The sequence below is a fragment of the Phaseolus vulgaris genome, chromosome 9 (genome assembly GCF_000499845.2).
Source record: "Phaseolus vulgaris cultivar G19833 chromosome 9, P. vulgaris v2.0, whole genome shotgun sequence".
NCBI classification, from domain to species: Eukaryota; Viridiplantae; Streptophyta; class Magnoliopsida; order Fabales; family Fabaceae; genus Phaseolus; species Phaseolus vulgaris.
Genome location: NC_023751.2, coordinates 26,997,086 through 27,015,183, shown reverse-complemented (window position 1 = coordinate 27,015,183; position 18,098 = coordinate 26,997,086). Strand labels below are relative to the sequence as shown.

Here is an 18,098-nt window from a genome sequence, read left to right as displayed (position 1 = left end):
AGACCTACAAACATTAGTTTCTCTGGGCTTGCCTTCGTTGTTTTGGATGTAGGAATACAGGATTGCTGTCACTAGTAGAACACAAAGGAACTTTGTGCATTTCTCTGAAGGTCAATTTCCTGCTACATCTGGTTTGTCTGAATGTGTGCAGCACCTCTTCTTGTGGCCACTCACCAGGAGGGTCCAAAGAAATACCTACAAAATCTTCACTAGATATAGATTACTATGCAAATGTATAACTGGTTTCATATGGGGACTTATAAATTGGCATGCTTCTTTTCATGCAGTGAACGACTGAAGGTTAGGCAGGTGTACAGTATTTCTACTACATTATACGGTTTTTGGAGAGGATGATTCACTGAACTATTCCATATATAGTCAAAAATATTTGTTATATAAGAGAGGAAGTCTCTTTTAAATACTTTAACTTATTTGTTTATAATATATATATATATATTAAGATAAATTTTGATTAATTAACCTTAATTTTATTTGGTAGGATTTCTACATCGAGCCAAAAAAAAATGCAAGGGAAAGAAGGGGGTGGATGAGTAATTTATGGAATGAATATACAAGATTTGTATTTGAAAATGTGAGATTATATTATACTATAAAAATGTTGGAGATCCCACATCGACTGGAGATTAGGATATTTCATTATATATAAGTGGGTGCAAATCTCACCCCATGAGCCGGTTTTATGGGGTTGCGTTACGCTTAAAGTCCGCTTCTTAATATGGTATCAGAGTAATTTTTGAGTCTATCTTAGCAAGTGTTTGTGTTGGACTTATCGCGCCACCCGCTATCGGGCCGTTATCGGACCACCCATAATATATATAAAATAAAGAGATCTAACTAAAGACTAGAACCACAAAAGACAAAATAAAGATTAAAGGAAGTTCTTATTTAACGGAGAGGAATTTAAACCTTCCAAGGGCCAGGCTAGTGAGACAAGGAAGGTGGGGAGGAATGAAATTGAATGTTGTATGTTACAATTTGCTAATGACACTTTGTTCATGTTTGAAGACTCCTAAACCAACATTTTCACAATCAAAGCAATCCTAAGGTGTTATGAACTAGTTTCAGGTCTAAAAATCAACTTCCACAAATCAAAGTTGACAGGTATTAGTGTTGAAAGGAACTCCCTTGATACATATGCAAAAACTTTAAATTGCAATATCATGCAGATTCCTTTTAAATGCTAGGGGTTAGAAGTAGGAGGTAATCCAAGGAAGAAACAATTATGGGAGCCAGTTGTGAATAAAATAAGTGTTAGACTTAGTACTTGGAAGGGGAGATTTTTATCTTTGGCAGGAAGAAATTGCTTACTTAAATCGGTCTTTACTGATATATTACTATTCTACTTGTCATTCTTTAAAGCTCCGGCATCGGTGTGTAACAGAATCATTAGTATACAAAGGAGATTCCTTTGGGCTTGGGGTAGAGATCAAGGTCTATATCTTAGGTCAGGTGGGAGAATGTATGTAAGCCCCTAGAGGAAGGCGGGTTGGGGGATTAAAGATATCAAAAAGTTTAATAGTGCTCTTTTGGCGAAATGGAAATGACGGTTGATGAGTGATGAGAAAGGAAAGTGGAAAAATATTCTTGTATCTAAATATGACTAAGAAATAGGGAGAAGCCAAACCCGTTTGAAATCCTAATCTTGGTGGTGGAGAGACTTATCTAAAGTTTGTGGTGAGGGAGAAGAAGATGGATGGTTCCAAAAAGCTTTAGTTTGGAAAGTTGGTTATGGGGACAAAGTTAGATTTTGGGAGGATGCTTGGGTCGACAACAATAATCTTATTTCCTTGTATCCTAGGCTATACTCCCTGTCTCTGGATCAAAGGATGACGGTGGGTGAGGTAGGTACATGGGAGGATTCTGGTTGGCTATGACGGTTAAGGTGGTGGAGGGCTAGCTTTGACTGCGAATCTATTTTGGAGGAAGAAATGATTACGTACATAACTAGGGGAGTTATGAACAAGGAAACCAAAGACCATCTTGTTTGGGGACAGGGGTCTTCTCTGTGACATCAGGTTATGTAAGCTTAGCTAATCAAGACACTGGCTCAACGAATGGTGTCTTTAATCTTTTATGGAAGGCAAAAGCATTGCTTGGAGAATCTTACTAGACAAAATACCAACTAGTATTAACCTTTTCAGAAGAGGCGTGGTAGTTAACTCTTCTTTAAGGCCCCGTTGTTTGGATCCAGGGGTGGTACTGTTGTCGACGACGGAAGTCACAACAGCACCCCGTTTGGATCCATGCATGGTTGCAGGTGAGTGTGGAAGGAAGGAGAAAGTTGAGTGAATTCTCCTTCTGCTCAAAGATGAAGAGAAAGTTGCACTGTAGAGTGGGAGTGCCAAGTCATCCGAAGGAAGTTACAAAGTTTCCCTTGCTTTTGCTGGAATCAAGAGGAACAGTGGCCCTGCATGCATGCCACATGAAGCCATGAGATTCCTGACTTGGCTCAGGAATCGTTTGACTCTGTGTGAAACTGTGAAAGGAGAGTGAATGCAGTGGGTGAGGTAGGTGGGCATGAAGCTGGCTATATAACAGCATGAAGGTGGTTCCTCCATTCACAGAAAACCAAAGAAACCGAGCCATCAGAGAGTGCAGTGTAGTGTGGTTGGAGAGATTCCTATAAGCCATCATAGTTTGTGTTAGGATACCTTGTTCATCTCACGTCCTGGGTTGATCTGTGTGATTCATCTGGGTTCATCTGGGTTCGTCTGAGGTGAGAGCATTTTTTGGAATGGTGCATAATTGATTATGCCTCAATTAGAATCAGTCAGATAATCGATTATGGTGCAGATAATCGATTTTTCAAAGTTAGTAATCGATTATCTGTAAAAATTTACAGGCATAATCGATTATCTGTAGTGTTGAAAAAGGGCCATAATCGATTATTGAGTGTCATAATCGATTATGTTGGATTTTTGCCTACCAACATAATCGATTATCCATGGATAATCGATTATCCTATGTGTATAACTGAGAGCATAATCGATTATGTTCTAAATTTTTTTGGAATTCTGTGTTTCTTAATTTTTTTTATGTGATTTTCAGGCACTGTTCTTCATCCTATCAGTCATCCTAAGTCATCCTATTGTGTTGTTCTTGCTTATCTTCAGGTTTTTAATTTTTTTTTATGTTAAGTTATTTTTTTTATTTATTTCTGTTTTATATTTATGTTTGGATGATTATGGTTTTGTAATATAATTTGTTTAGAATTTAGTTTAGTTAATTATGTTAAGGAGTTAGTAAATTAATGTTGGTTGTAATATAATTTGTTTAGACTTTAGTTTAGTTAATTATGTTAAGGAGTTAGTAAATTAATGTTCTTATTTGATTTATTGTTTTAATTTTTGTAGATAGTTATAATTTTTGTAAGATTTTAAAAAAATAATTTATTTGTATGAAATGAATGATTTCCAGAATGGAAACAAAAAATTTTAAAGTTTAGGTGATTAAAGAGAAGTGAAAAAGTTTAGTTAAATATTGTTTATAAGAGAATAGATTTATTTATTTAAAATGATTGGACAAAAATTATTAATATTATCATTAAAAGTATTAAAAAAATTGTTTTAGTTATTTTTGTTATAAGATTTAATTGTTTATAAGAATAAAATTAATGTTTTTAAAATGAATATTTTTACAATTTGAAATAGAAATTTGTAATTCGGTTTTTTAAAAAGTAATTGATATTTTTAGAATTTGTATTTTTAATTGATATTTTAATAATAAATGTACAAAGTTATTATTTATTTAAAAATGAATTGTTTCTAAAAAAGATTTACAAAATTTAATTTAGACAGAATAAAATTCAAAATTTTAAAAATATTTTTATAGGGTTTTCACTTTTGTAGATTTAACATAATCTATTAATGTTATAATTAAAAAATTAAAAAAATGTTATAGTAATTAAAAAAAAACAGTTAAAATGTTGAGTAAAAATATGATTTTGACTTATTTTTTTTAATTTGTATTTCACATTAATTATTGGTGTTAGAATTAAATGTTATAAAAAAAATGTTATAGTAATTTAAAAAGTTAGAAAAACATTACATAAGAAATATGAATTTTTAATAATAATTTTAGATAGTTATTAGTGTTTCAAAATTAAATTGTTTATAAGAAATAATATTTTTACTGCATGTTGTAGTGATTAAAGAATAAAATTAATGATTAAGGTACAATGAATATTTTTACAATTTGAAATAGAAATTTGTAATTCGTAGATTTTTTAAAAAGTAATTGATATTTTAGAAGTTGTATTTTTAATTGATATTTTAATAATAAATGTACAAAGTTATTATTTATTTAAAAATTAATTTTTCATAAAAAAGATTTACAAAATTTAATTTAGACAGAATGAAATTAAAAATTTTAAAAATATTTTTATAGGGCTTTTATTTTTTAGATTTAACATAATTTATTAATGTTATAATTAAAAACATTAAAAAAGATTTGTAGTAATTTAAAAAAACAGTCAAAGTTTTGAGTAAAAATATGATTTTGACTTAATTTTTTTTAATTTGTATTTTACATTAATTATTGGTGTTAAAATTAAATGTTATAAAAAAATGTTATAGTAATTTAAAAAGTCAGAAAAATTTTACATAAGATTTTTTGATGTTTAGTTAATATTTTTTGAGATTGTACATAAATGATTTGGTTTGTTTATATTTATTTGTTGTTTGATTAAATTATGTTATTGAATGATATAGTACTTTTTATGAATTTTTTTTATTAAAATTAATTTAAAGTACGTTTTAGGGTAACTGATGAGAATCAAAAAGATGTTATCAATAGAAGAAATGGACAAAGGCCAAAGCATTTAAAGTTCTTCTTATTAGTCTTTGCAAAAGATGAGGCCCAAGCCCAAAGCCCAAGAAGGCCCAAGCCCAAGAAGCCCAAGTCCAAACCATGAGGGGCAAGGCCAAGCATTAAATAAAAGAGCATCATTTGAATGACTCTTGTAGGAGGTGTGGATATTAAATAAATAGGTGTGAATGTATTAGAGAGAGTCACATTGTCCATGTGACTTAGTAGGGGGGTGTAGGTGTAGTTTTTAGGAAGTGTCATAGTAGAAAAAGGTCACACCTCCCATGTGACTTGTTTTTTGTGGGAATTTCAAATGAGTTCATTTGAATTTTCCCACCTATTTTTCAGCACCTCTTAGGCTATAAATAAGGTGCTTGCCTTTGTAAAATTCAGATTTAGAATTTTATAGTAGAGAGACTATACTCAAATTTGGAGAGAAATTGTGAGTCTTGAGTCTTCTTCTTCCTTTGCCTTATCTTGTGAGCTATGGTGAGCTTCAAGTGGCGGCATTCCATCACTTATCTTGGGTCAAGGAACCAAGTGGCGTGAAGTGTCTTCCAATTCTCAAAATCCAGCAAGCTTCTTCTATAAGTGTTCTTCCTTCATGTTCTTTCAATTCCATTCGGTAGATTAGCTTTGTTTGTTGTTTCTTTTCATTTCTACTGTTTGAATTTCTGTTTTCCAGCTTTGCTTCTAGTTTCTGTTCGGTGCAGTAGTTTATTATTTCATTTCTGTCCAGCTTTCAATTCTTGTTCTTCATTCCTTGTGTTTTGATTCCATTTGACAATATATGGACTTCCATATGAGTCTTGGTTGGTGCTAAGTCTTGGTGAGTTCTTGAATTAGAACATTGATCCAATTCTAAAGTAAGGTGCCATTTATGACCAACTCAAGTTGCTCCTAAGAATGTCAAAGAATCATGTATTCTTGTAGTTACATTCACATCATGTCAGGAGGTGAATTCATGTCAGGAGGTGAATTTCAAATGAGTTCATTTGAATTTTCCACCAAAAACAAGTCACATGGGAGGTGTGACCTTTTTCTACTATGACACCTCCTAAAAACTACACCTACACCCCCCTACTAAGTCACATGGACAATGTGACTCTCTCTAATACATTCACACCTATTTATTTAATATCCACACCTCCTACAAGAGTCATTCAAATGATGCTCTTTTATTTAATGCTTGGCCTTGCCCCTCATGGTTTGGACTTGGGCTTCTTGGGCTTGGGCCTTCTTGGGCTTTGGGCTTGGGCCTCATCTTTTGCAAAGACTAATAAGAAGAACTTTAAATGCTTTGGCCTTTGTCCATTTCTTCTATTGATAACATCTTTTTGATTCTCATCAGTAACTGTATTGGTGTACTTTTACACCGATACGGTAACCGCATTCGGTATGAATTCAGAAAGAAATTATGACGAGGCAGAGATGGAACATTTTGAGGATACAATTGCAATTTATGACGATCTTGTTGCGGCGAACATGAATTTAATTTCACAAATCGAAGAACAAATAAAAAATAATAATGAAGGTGCATCAGTCATGATTCTTTGTATGATTGCTTTTGGATTGAAATTGTTACGCACGGTGCCTACTACAAGCAACTGTATTAGTGAGTCTCAACCACAAAAAGAGCGTCGCAGACAAGAATTGATGGAGTACTTGGTTCACATTGAACAATCTCGTCACATTATTCGCATGGGACCGGAAGCTTTCATTAAATTATGTGAACGAATACGGGGAACTGGACATGTTAAAGATGCATATCGATCAACCGTGGAAGAACAAGTAGCGAAATTTCTGCACATTATTGGGCATAATGTGAAGAATCGAAGCGTGTCATTCTTTTTCCATCGGTCTGGAGAAACAGTTTCCTGTCACTTTCATAATGTTTTGAGTGCAATTTTAAGGTTGGAGGGGGAATTCTTAATCCAACCAAATGGAACGGTTGTAGAACCACACATCCTTAACAACAGTCGATTTTCCCCTACTTTAAGGTTTGTTGATAAAAACATTACTTGAAATTATGTGTAATGTCTTCTTTAGTTTGTGGTTAATTAAAGTTATGAATTTTTGTTTACATTAGGATTGTTTAGGGGCCATAGATGGGAGTCATGTACGTGCTAAGGTTGCACGTGCTGATGCGCCTCGTTTTCGAGGGAGAAAAGATTGGCCAACCCAAAACATATTTGCAGCCTGTGACTTTGACATGAAGTTCACATATGTCTTAGCCGGTTGGGAAGGAACTGCCTCCGATTCAAGGATATTGAAAGATGCTTTGGTACGAGGCGATCCTTTGGTTATTCCAGAAGGTTAGTTATAGGGGATTGGGTGTGCAGAAAAATTAAAAGGTTGTAGTAATATATACTAACCCAGTTTTCCACAATCTTTGTAGGAAAATACTATCTTGGTGATGCAGGTTTTATGTTAAAACGAATTATAATAACACCTTATCGCGGGGTGAGATACCATTTGAAAGAATATTCATGAAGAGGGCCACAAAATGCAAAAGAGTTGTTTAATCATCGACATTCATCACTTAGGAACGTAATTGAGAGAACCTTTGGGGTGCTTAAAAAACGTTTTCCAATTATAGCTAGTGGGACTGAGCCACATTATGATGTGGATACTATGACAAAAATTGTTTTAGCTTGTTGTATTCTGCATAACTTTCTACGCGGGATCGACAATAATGAGTCTCTGCTTGAAGAAGTAGATAATGAATTGTTAGAACAAGATGTCCAACCAAGCACCACCCATGCTCGTGAACATGATTACAGGATAGGGTGTGATATTAGGGACGCTATAGCAAACGAAATGTGGCAAGATTATGTAAACAAATAATTTAATGAAATAATATATTTTCTACCATTTTTCAATGTTTGTCATCCTAACTTTATTTAAGTTAATTAGATGGATCGCGGAAAAAATGTGGCTTCAAATTCATCAGGTTCTTATCGAGAGTTCACCAAGTGGACGACGGAGATGGACCTAATTTTGCTCAATGCAATGATTGACGAGGTACGAAAAGGGTGTAGAATTGATGGTAGCTGGACCACTCAAGGATACACTAACATAATTATGGCTTTAAATGAGGCTGATTTATCGGGTCTTAAGAAAAATAATGTGAAGAACCGGCAGAAAAGCCTGAAGGATAGGTGGGAAATCCATGATTTGTTTAGTGGATTGAGTGGTTTCGCATGGAACCAGACCACCAAACTTTTTGAAGTCGAGGACGAAGTTTGGAGTGAGCTGATTAAGGTACAATGATAAGTACTTTTTTACGTAACAATTACATTTAACTTCACATTTCGAATAATATAATAATATGTGAAATGTATGTAGGCCAAACCATCTGCGGCAAAATGGCGTTTCAATCCCATTCGCCATTATGACCTCATGGAGGAGTTGTGGTCTAATGATAGAGCCATGGGAAGTCGGGTGAGGACAGCTTGTGACATGAATTCACCTCCTGACATGACCAATTTCAGTATCAACCTTGGGGAGAATAATATGAATTATATCTCCGAACAACCGAACTTTGAGGAGGCAGATGACTACGTCCCACGATCACCTGCTGCTCAATTCCAATCTAGTGACACTCCTTCAGACACACCATCGAACACTCCTTCTATGCCGTCTGCTGGCTCTGTGGGCACATCCTCATCCCGAGGATCAAAGAGAAAAGGCCCCACTATGTACGGCATTGATGAATAATTTGCAATGTTGAATACTAATCTTCAACAATGCGTGTCATCAATGAAGGATGGAAATGAAAATGCCTCTCAGTTAGTTAATATTGCTCGTGCACAAGCAACGACAGCTCAAGATATAGCTGCCGAAATTAGACGAAGAAACGACCTATATGCTGAGCATGTACACCACCATCGACGTCATGCCTCATACCAGTACTCAGAGTCTGATATTTGGGCAATGCTCGTGGAGCTAAACATTCAAGATGAACAACTCATGGATCAATGCTATGAGTTTTTATGTGACCATCCCGGAAGAGTTAAGCAACTATTTGGGATGCCATATGAGCGTCGAATGACAAAATTGTTTGGATTTATGACTAGGCATTGATTTCATATCTCTGCGTGGGGGTTACCTTTAATTATTATTAATCTAATATTTGACTGTCTGTGTTAGTTATTGGACATGTAATATTTTGCTTTGTGAACTTCTACTTTCATTAGCAATGTAATATTTTGGTTTTTGAACTTGCATTATTGCTTTATGATATTATGTTAACTTCTGTTTAGTTATTTATTGTAGTAATTGCATTATAGATGGCATCATCATCCCACAAACGTAACAGAATCCGTAAGGGTAAATCTCCAGCAGAAGATGTTGACATTCCTCCTCCACCAACGAGGATTCCAGAAGTTCTTGATTATTCAAGATACTTCAGTACCAGGCGTCAAATGGTGGTTTTTGAAAAGAACTTTCACGCAAGAGCAGTATTACCACCAAAAGTGATGCATACTCCATTTTTTGCTGGTCCAGGATTTGAATTCCAAAATCTTCTGAATTGGCAAGGTTTACAACCTTTCCTTGGAATTAATCTTCCGTATTATGAGGATTTGGTAAGAGTATTTTATACAAATGCAAAATTCACACCTGCTGGTCACCTTGCCATTGAGATTTGCGGAAAAATGATACACATTAAAGAAATAGATTGGATGACCATTACTCATCTACAGTATGACGGTCTTAAGTTAACCCCTGGGACGATACCTGAGGAACTGAATTTTGATCGAGGTCTAGCATTATCGTCCATGATTCGTGAAGATGTTAAAGGTCAAAATCTGAAAAATGTCGGTAGTCTGAAAATGAATGACCGACTGTTGCATTACACATGGGTGCATATCTTGTGCCCTCGAGGAAGCAACTATGCATAACTGCTGAATGAAGATATTTTCATGATGTGGTTAATCAAGAATAATGTACGCATTAATTGGCCTCATTACATAATGCAACACATCATCAAATGCTGGGATAACAAGATGCCTCTCCCATATGCAAATTTGATAACGAGGATCTTGCAGGTGTATGGCTTTGACTTGTCCAATGAACAAACAATAATGCTAGGCTGGAATCATTACTTTGGCAAAAAAAGTATGAAAAAATTAAATATATTCCAGGTCAATGGCATATGGCAACTTGGTAGACCCCAACATGCAAACGAAGAAGATGATGAAGAGGATGAATTGCCAGCACAAGATGTTGAAGGTGGTCAACCTGAGGAGGAAAACCCCACTCAAAGGGAATTGTTAAATCAAATTTTGTCCGACATACAAAACATGAATACCCGAATGGACAGAATGGAGGTTACTCTGGCTGACATTCGACGTCATCAAGGCCATTGAGTGTGTTATTATTATGTTATTGTCATTGTTATTTTTATTTCTAAGTTTCATGTTGAACATTGATGAATTGTGTTTGTTATTTTTGACGTTGACATTGTTATTGTTAAGGTTTTATGCTACTTTTCATGCTACTTATTTACATAATCATATTGTTTTTAATGCAACTTTTTTACCATCTTATTTCTTCGACAGCATTGGTTAAGTGTCATTAATGTCTGCGTATCACAACACGTCGTCATCTAGTTGTACTGGTTGTAGTGTGCAAAAACGTGATACTTTTACCCATGCTACTGGGAGCACAAGTGCCTTCGCTGATCCTATTTGTGATTGTGGACAATTTGCTGTTTTGAGAATAGCGACAACACAAAAAAATGCTGGAAATTTTTTTTGGGGTTGTCCCAACTACAAGGTAAAATTTATTCAATTACGTTTCAAACAAACTTAAATTTTAAACTTATTCATTGTTCAATTTTATTGTTTTCTTCAAAACAGATTAGAAGTGGCATGGTTCTAGGCTGTAATTTTTTCAAATGGTGCATTGAAGACGTTGCCGATGAAAAAGATGAAATTATTATCATACAACGGAATAAGATATGTCTTCTAGAAAACCGTTTGAAGGTCTCCACAAGAAGGATTCAAATGTTATTACTGGGAATGTCTTTCCTTTTTCTAATTAACATTATTATGTTCTTCATGTAATGACTTTATATTATATATTTTGACACCTACTTAATATTCATGTTATATTCTAAATTTCTATTTTCTTTTTAAAAATATATTCATTTTGCTATTCATAATAATGAAAATTATTATTAAAATTAATTTTATATATATTTGTATATATATATATATATAACATAATTGATAAAATCATTTATAATATTAAAATTATGTAAATAAATTAACTTAAATAAAAAATAATTCTTAATTAATAAAATGTTAAATAATATAATTATACTTTAATTTTAAACTATAATTAACTAAAATATGAAATAGGATTAATCATTATTTATTCTTTTTTTATATACAAGGGTAAAATTGTAATCTCACAAACTTTACTATTCAAAATAATTTATAATATTCTTACAACTATCACATCACTCACAATTTTCAATAAACTTTCCTCACACATCCACTCTAACATACCCCAATCCAAACAACCTCAACTTTTTTCACACTTCCACTCCCACTCGCCCTCAACTTTCCACTCCCCCACACCCTCTAATTCAAACACACCCTAAGTGCACTTTGCAGAGCGTCTGAAGAATCTTCCCAACATCTATTCCTAGATTGTGTCTATGCACAACAAGTTTGGTCTCTATGTTTCAGGTGGATAGGTATCCTGTTTGTCCAACATAAGGACCTTATCACTTTGAGAACTTTCATCTAGTTCATTTGTCTATCAAGCAGAGAATCAGGTGTGGAAAGGAATGTGGCAGGCAATTGTACTATGTATTTGGAAGCAAGGAAATGTTGTTATCTTTAAGTAAGGGGTTCCTGACGCTGAAGAAATATTTCACTCGACTCAACTTGGTTATGGATGAAACAAAAGGTGAGTTCTTTTAATTATGCCTTCTCACATTGGAACTTGAATCCTGGTCAATGCCTTCAAATTTTTTTTGCTGGAGAGGTTGTAAGAATGGGTGCAGGAGCAGGAGTATGTTGTTCAGTAGGTGCTGGAAAACAATTATAGTTGAGCGGCTACAAGGGAAGGCGATATACCAGTTAAAGTTTCTGCATAATTATGAAGAGAGGGCAGCAGTCTAGCCAGTGCTTATGTAGAAGATGGAAGGTGGTTAGGAGTTGTCTATAAGGGTCTAGATGTACCTAGTATTAGGACAACTTCAGGAAGGATGGTTTGTTCCAGCTGGAGTTTGAGGTGGAGGAAATCAAGCAACTATCTTGCTTAGAGGCTGTAATTAGGCCGGAGCAGCTAGAGGAAAAGTTTAAGGAGCTGTAGAATTATTTTGGAATAGCTACCAACGATTAATCAAAATACATTGGAAAATGGAAGTTAAAATAAGAGGAAATATGTTCATAGTTGTAGCTGTGTAGAATTTTATCTTAGCAGCAGGCCCGTTTTGTTGAGGAGTATGGAAGGAAGCATATGAAGAGACGTTTGAAGAGCCAATTAATTGAAGTGTTTATCCAAACCTTGTTACCTAGTTGATGGGCTGTGTTAAGGATAAGCTGATGTCCTGTTTTTACTCTGTTCATGTAGGCAGGGCTCAACTCTCTTTTTGCTAGAATTTTGCTGGGAGTGTGCTGGGCATAGGTGCAGAGGTATAGAGGTAGTATAATAATAATTAAATTAGAAAATAAATTAATTGTAATTAAAATATTATTTTATTGATTGGTGAAGTATATGATTGTTACTGTGGTGTTAAAATATTACTACCCGCACTATTACTAGACTGCCTAATTGTTGGAATACTATTTACACATTTAGATGAATAAAAAAATAGTTACATGTCAAAGTAGAAAATAAATCAAACATAAAAATAAAATAAAATCACATACAGTTAAGTCTAATTAAATTCTTACATTTAACAATGGAGGACATATATTCAACCTAATTTATAAATATCTCTCTGCATAATTACCATTCCATACAGTGAACTTGGGGTTCTGTTTCAACATCTCACCAACCTTAATATTTCTCTACAACAAAGAAATGAAATATTTTAATATTTTATTATGACGTAATTAAAAAAAACATAAGGCAAAACATGCACATAAGATGAACGTATGTTGCTATATTTATCGTGGTTTTTTCCTCATTTAACGACCCAGTTACCCTCCGCTACTTTTTCGGAATCCTTTTATGTCTCTTCCTTGGTGATTTCCCGAGAAAGTTTGGTTTTTATGGTGACATCATGATCTGGAATATCTGGGGTTGGTTGGTGGTCGCATGGTAACGAAAGAAGAAAAGAAAGAGCCACGATGAGCAGCGATTTCTATCGACTCGCAGTTTCATCGCACTTCAGCAGTTTCCCCAAATCCTTCTCTCTGCGAAAGAAAGTGCCATGGTGGTACCAAATCCTAAACCCTCGATCAAAGTTCGTTGCCAAATGGAACCGCACCTTCCTCTACGTCTGCATTGCAGCGCTCTTCCTGGACCCTCTCTACTTCTATTTCCCCATCACCGGAGACAAGGCCTGCATGCAGACCGATCTCCTCCTCGGAGTCTTCGTCACCTTGTCGCGTACCGTCGCCGACCTCTTCTTCCTCTTTCACATGGTGCTCAAGTTCCGCACCGCCTACATTGCTCCCACCTCTCGCGTTTATGGCCGCAAAGAACTCGTCACAGACCCTCGTGATATTGCCTCACGCTACCTCAAATCTGATTTCATTATCGATCTCCTTGCAACCCTTCCTCTTCCTCAGGTCATTATTTTCTTTTCCCTTCTCATATTCCTTCAACTATTCAGCTCTGTTATGTATGTAACTTTTCTTAGTAAATTACTTTATGATTGTACATATTTTAAAAAAAAATTACAATAATTTTATCCATCGAAATATCTTTTATAATTATTCGTTGGTATATCATGAAACCTCTTGTATATATCGCCATTCAGTGTTTTCCACACTCCACAAACATTTCACACAATTACACTTATTCAACCATTTGCATTTAAAAATTAGAATAAAATAATACAATTTGAATCTTTTAAATTAGGAAATAAAGTGATTTTGATATTGGATTTCTACTCTAGTTCCATTGCAGCTGAATTACGAAAGTAAAGTGATATTTTATGTTATGAGAATTCATGTCATAATAATCATGGATTGTTGTTGCCTTTGTAGAATTTTCCATAACAACCATATTATAGTCACAGTTTCAACTGTAGATCTTAGTTTAAAAGTATGGTTTAAAAGCTCGTGTGGATTAAAATTTTGTATTTCTCGTACTTGAAATCGTTAAAACCAACATCAAACAACGTGCATTATAAAAGGAAAAATTTGCTATTTTTTAGATTGCATAAAGGTGAAAAGAATAGAGAAATAGAGAGGGAATAAAGAGAAGATGAACGAGAATTGGATAGAAACAAGATAATGACCTAGTTTTAGTTGAAGCGAAGAAATCGAAAAACTTATATAGGTGATTTGATCATTTTTGAATTTTCAGATATAATTTATTTTCTTGTGTTGCAGATAGTGGTCTGGTTCGTGATTCCGGCGGTGAAAGATTCTAAAGATTCTACGATGGCTCATGTAAACCACACCCTGTCCTTGATTGTTCTGATTCAGTTTATTCCTAGGTTGTTTCAGATTTTCCCTCTGCAACGGAGAATCTTGAAGACTAGTGGACTTATTGCCAAAACTGCCTTGGCAGGAGCCGTATACAATCTTGGCTCCTACATGCTCGCCAGCCATGTAACTATTCATACATACTAATTCCATTTTCCAAAGAAATTAATAATACATTATCAAATTTCATTAGGAGAAATGCAAAAGAAAAGAAAATTGCCAGTGTAATAAATAAATTATCAAGAGGTGAACTTTAAATATATTTTAACTTTATAAAATTGATTTATTATAAGATGAAATTTATAAAATTTATAATACTTAAATAAAAAGATATGTTTTTTTTTTATATTTTGAAATATTGTTGTCAGTGCAGGTTTTAGGAGCTTCGTGGTACGTGGCATCAATTCAGAGGCAGTACGACTGTTGGATAATAACCTGCAAAACGGAGATGAACAAGACGCACTCACCATCCTGTAATCCATCGTTTCTGGACTGTACTAGCCTGGAATACCGCGAAAGGCAAGCTTGGTTCAAACACAGCAGAGTTCTAAGTGATTGCGACGCCCTCAACAACAAAAACGAGTTTCAGTTTGGACTCTTCGCTGATGCTTTTACTGACCACGTTTCCTCATCAAGATTCGTCCAGAAATACTTTTACTGCCTCTGGTGGGGTTTGAAGAATCTAAGGTACATTCACCTTCCATCTAGTTCACTTTTTCCGTATTTGATGTTAAATATAATTTTTATTTGAAATTGAAGACATCGTTACGGTTCTCTAGTTCGTTTTGAATCCGTTTTCATATGTGCAGTTCATACGGACAAAATCTTCAGACTAGCACTTACAGTGGTGAAACGTTGTTTTCGAGTTTCATATGCATAGCAGGTCTAATCCTGTTCGCGCATCTCATTGGTAACATGCAGGTAAAATAATTGCAAACCCTAACACTTTTTAATGCATTCGCTTTTAACACAATTTTTTTGTTCATTAAAATTAAAACTCCTCAATAACTATAAAAATGAAAAACATGTTTGAAACTGGGTTGATTTTTCGTTTTATTGAAAAAAGAATTATCTGCAATCTTCAACTGCAAGAGTTGAAGAGTGGAGACTTAAACAAAAGGATACAGAAGAGTGGATGAATCACCGGCAGCTTCCAGAAGAACTGCAACAACGTGTTCGAAGGTTTGTTCAATATAAATGGCTGACTACCAGAGGAGTAGACGAAGAAGCCATTTTGCGTGCTTTACCTTTGGACCTTCGCCGCCAGATTCAGAGGCATCTCTGTCTTGACATTGTTCGTCGGGTAAGTATCTTCTTACATCACTACAAAATAACATCTATGCATGTAAATAAAACATTGCTGATTTCCCTTCAAATGGATTTTTTTGTGAAAAATATCTGAAACCCGTTTTTTAAGACACTATCTTAAACGTATTCCATGATCAGTAAATATTTTGATGAAGTTTAATCATTGAGAAAATAGAATAAAATGGAGATGGAGCCCTAATTGTGGTGGTGTTGATTGATTCAGGTTCCATTTTTCGGTCAAATGGATAACCAGCTTCTGGACGCAATATGCGAGAGGCTGGTGTCGTCTCTGAACACGAAGAACACGTACATCGTGCGCGAAGGCGATCCGGTGAGGGAGATGCTATTCATCATAAGAGGGCAGGTGGAGAGCTCCACCACAGACGGTGGCAGAACAGGGTTCTACAATTCCATCACCCTCCGCCCGGGCGACTTCTGCGGCGAGGAGTTGCTCACGTGGGCCCTCATGTCCTCCTCCAGCCTCAACCTCCCCTCCTCCACTCGCACCGTCAAGACCATCACCGAAGTCGAGGCCTTCGCGCTCCGAGCTGAGGACCTCAAGTTCGTGGCCAGCCAGTTCAAGCGCCTCCACAGCAAGAAGCTGCAGCACGCCTTCCGCTACTATTCCCACCAGTGGCGGGCCTGGGGTGCCCACTTCATCCAGGCGGCGTGGCGCCGTCACCGCAAGAGGAAGCTGGCCTTGGAGCTGCTGGGGAAGGAGAGCCTGTTCTATAGCAATGTATTGGAGATAGAAGAAGATGATGATGAGGTTGATGTTGGTGATGGAGGTGGTGCGAGTGAGAGTTCGATTGCGCATAGTGTGGGGGCTTTTCAGAATCTTGGGGCTACCGTTTTGGCTTCTAAGTTCGCCGCCAACACCAGAAAAGGAAAGATTAAGAAGGTCAAAATTAATCTTCCCGATTCTGATAGTTTGAAGATGCCCAAGATGTTCAAGCCTACTGAACCCGATTTCTCCACTTTCCACGATTAACTCAGAGTATATGCATACATCACTCAAAGATTGATTCCTTTTTTTTGTATATATCTAGTACAACACAAACAAACAATTTTCTCTCACTAATTGCTCGCCTTTGTAATTATTTAGTACATTGATACATGTTCTATTAAAAGATTTTAAGGGATCTTTTTGAGCCATGGTCACTTGAATTTTGTGCGCATCTTTTCCCTATTTATAACGTTAGAATGATTATTTTAATGTCTTGCCTGATTAATTGGGCTTGAACTTTCTATGAAATCACATGTTATTCAAGGAATTTGAAGGTCACGATAGTTTGCTTTAGTATGAAGTTATTTAAAAATAGAAATTTAGGCGAATATTAATAATTAAAAGTTGATCAATTAATCAACACGGTTGAATTAACCTTGTACAAAAGATTCTTAAACTATAAAATTAAATTTCTAAAGTAAACTCTAAGTATAATTGAATGTTGATTAAAACAGTTTCGTCATTATAAAAAAATTCATTTTTACAGGTTATATTTGACGATTTTAGCGGTTTAAATTCATTTTTACAGGTTATATTTGACGATTTTAGCGGTTTTAACTTACACGCAGATGATTTTTCTCTTAGAGTATTCAATGTCCGATTACTAGCGATTTTGAGTAATCCCTAAAAGATTAATTATTTTTCGACAGTTCTGTAAACCCTCTTATTACTTTTAGGTGTTTCTAAATTGTCGTTACTTCAAGGGGGTTTACAAACCCTCGTTACTTCTAGGGGTTTTTCAAACTTATTAGTTTCAGGATATTCCAAACTTCCGTTAATTTCACTTTTTTGTGTTTTTTTTAAATGAATTGTGTTTTTTAATGGGTTGTTTGTTTTAATACACACTACAAAAAAGCGTGTATGTATAGTGGTGGTTATAATATGACGGTTATTCAAAATCGTCACAATTCGTTGTATAATACGACAACTTCGTAGGCATCATAATGTTCATTTGAAATGTGGCATGTAGAATCGCCACAATCTTCATCTTTCCCAAAGTTTTTTTTTCGTTTTCCTTTCTTTCAGTCTTCGAAAATATACCTCTTTGACTCTTAGAAATGTACCTCTTTTAGTCTTCACATTCCTCATTCACTCAACCCAAAACCCTCACTCTCACTCTCATCCTCTTTCAGTCTTTACGTTCCTCATTCACTGAACCTCTAAACCCTCACTGTAATCCTTCCCTTCTCAACCCCATTTTGTAAACCCTCACTCTCACTGCAATCGTTCCGTTCTCAGCCCCTTTTGTAAACCCTCATTGTTCCCTTCTCAGTCCCATTTCGTAAACCCTCACTCACCGCCCCATTTCATATTCCCCTTCTCTCACCGCAATT

General features: G+C 35.2%; 1 protein-coding gene and 1 pseudogene across 1 annotated transcript; both read left to right on the top strand.

The window, feature by feature from the left end:
• Positions 1-6,225: 6,225 nt before the first annotated feature.
• LOC137822352 (uncharacterized) lies at positions 6,226-8,547 on the top strand (annotated as a pseudogene).
• Positions 8,548-13,053: 4,506 nt separating this feature from the next.
• LOC137821152 (probable cyclic nucleotide-gated ion channel 16) lies at positions 13,054-16,922 on the top strand. Its single transcript, XM_068625614.1, has 6 exons — positions 13,054-13,586; positions 14,355-14,576; positions 14,824-15,137; positions 15,260-15,371; positions 15,517-15,753; positions 15,982-16,922. Exons 1-6 carry the CDS (start codon positions 13,143-13,145, stop codon positions 16,747-16,749), a joined length of 2,097 nt encoding a protein of 698 aa, XP_068481715.1. The 5' UTR covers positions 13,054-13,142; the 3' UTR covers positions 16,750-16,922.
• The last annotated feature ends 1,176 nt before the right edge of the window (positions 16,923-18,098 follow it).

What these genes read in the sequence shown, in the direction of transcription:
- LOC137821152 (XM_068625614.1), top strand. Translation starts at nt 13,143, where the DNA reads ATGAGCAGCGATTTCTATCGACTCGCAGTTTCATCGCACTTCAGCAGT. An exon ending in CAACCCTTCCTCTTCCTCAG is followed by an intron (nt 13,587 to 14,354) that starts GTCATTATTTTC and finishes CTTGTGTTGCAG; the next exon opens with ATAGTGGTCTGGTTCGTGAT. An exon ending in ATCTCATTGGTAACATGCAG is followed by an intron (nt 15,372 to 15,516) that starts GTAAAATAATTG and finishes TATTGAAAAAAG; the next exon opens with AATTATCTGCAATCTTCAAC.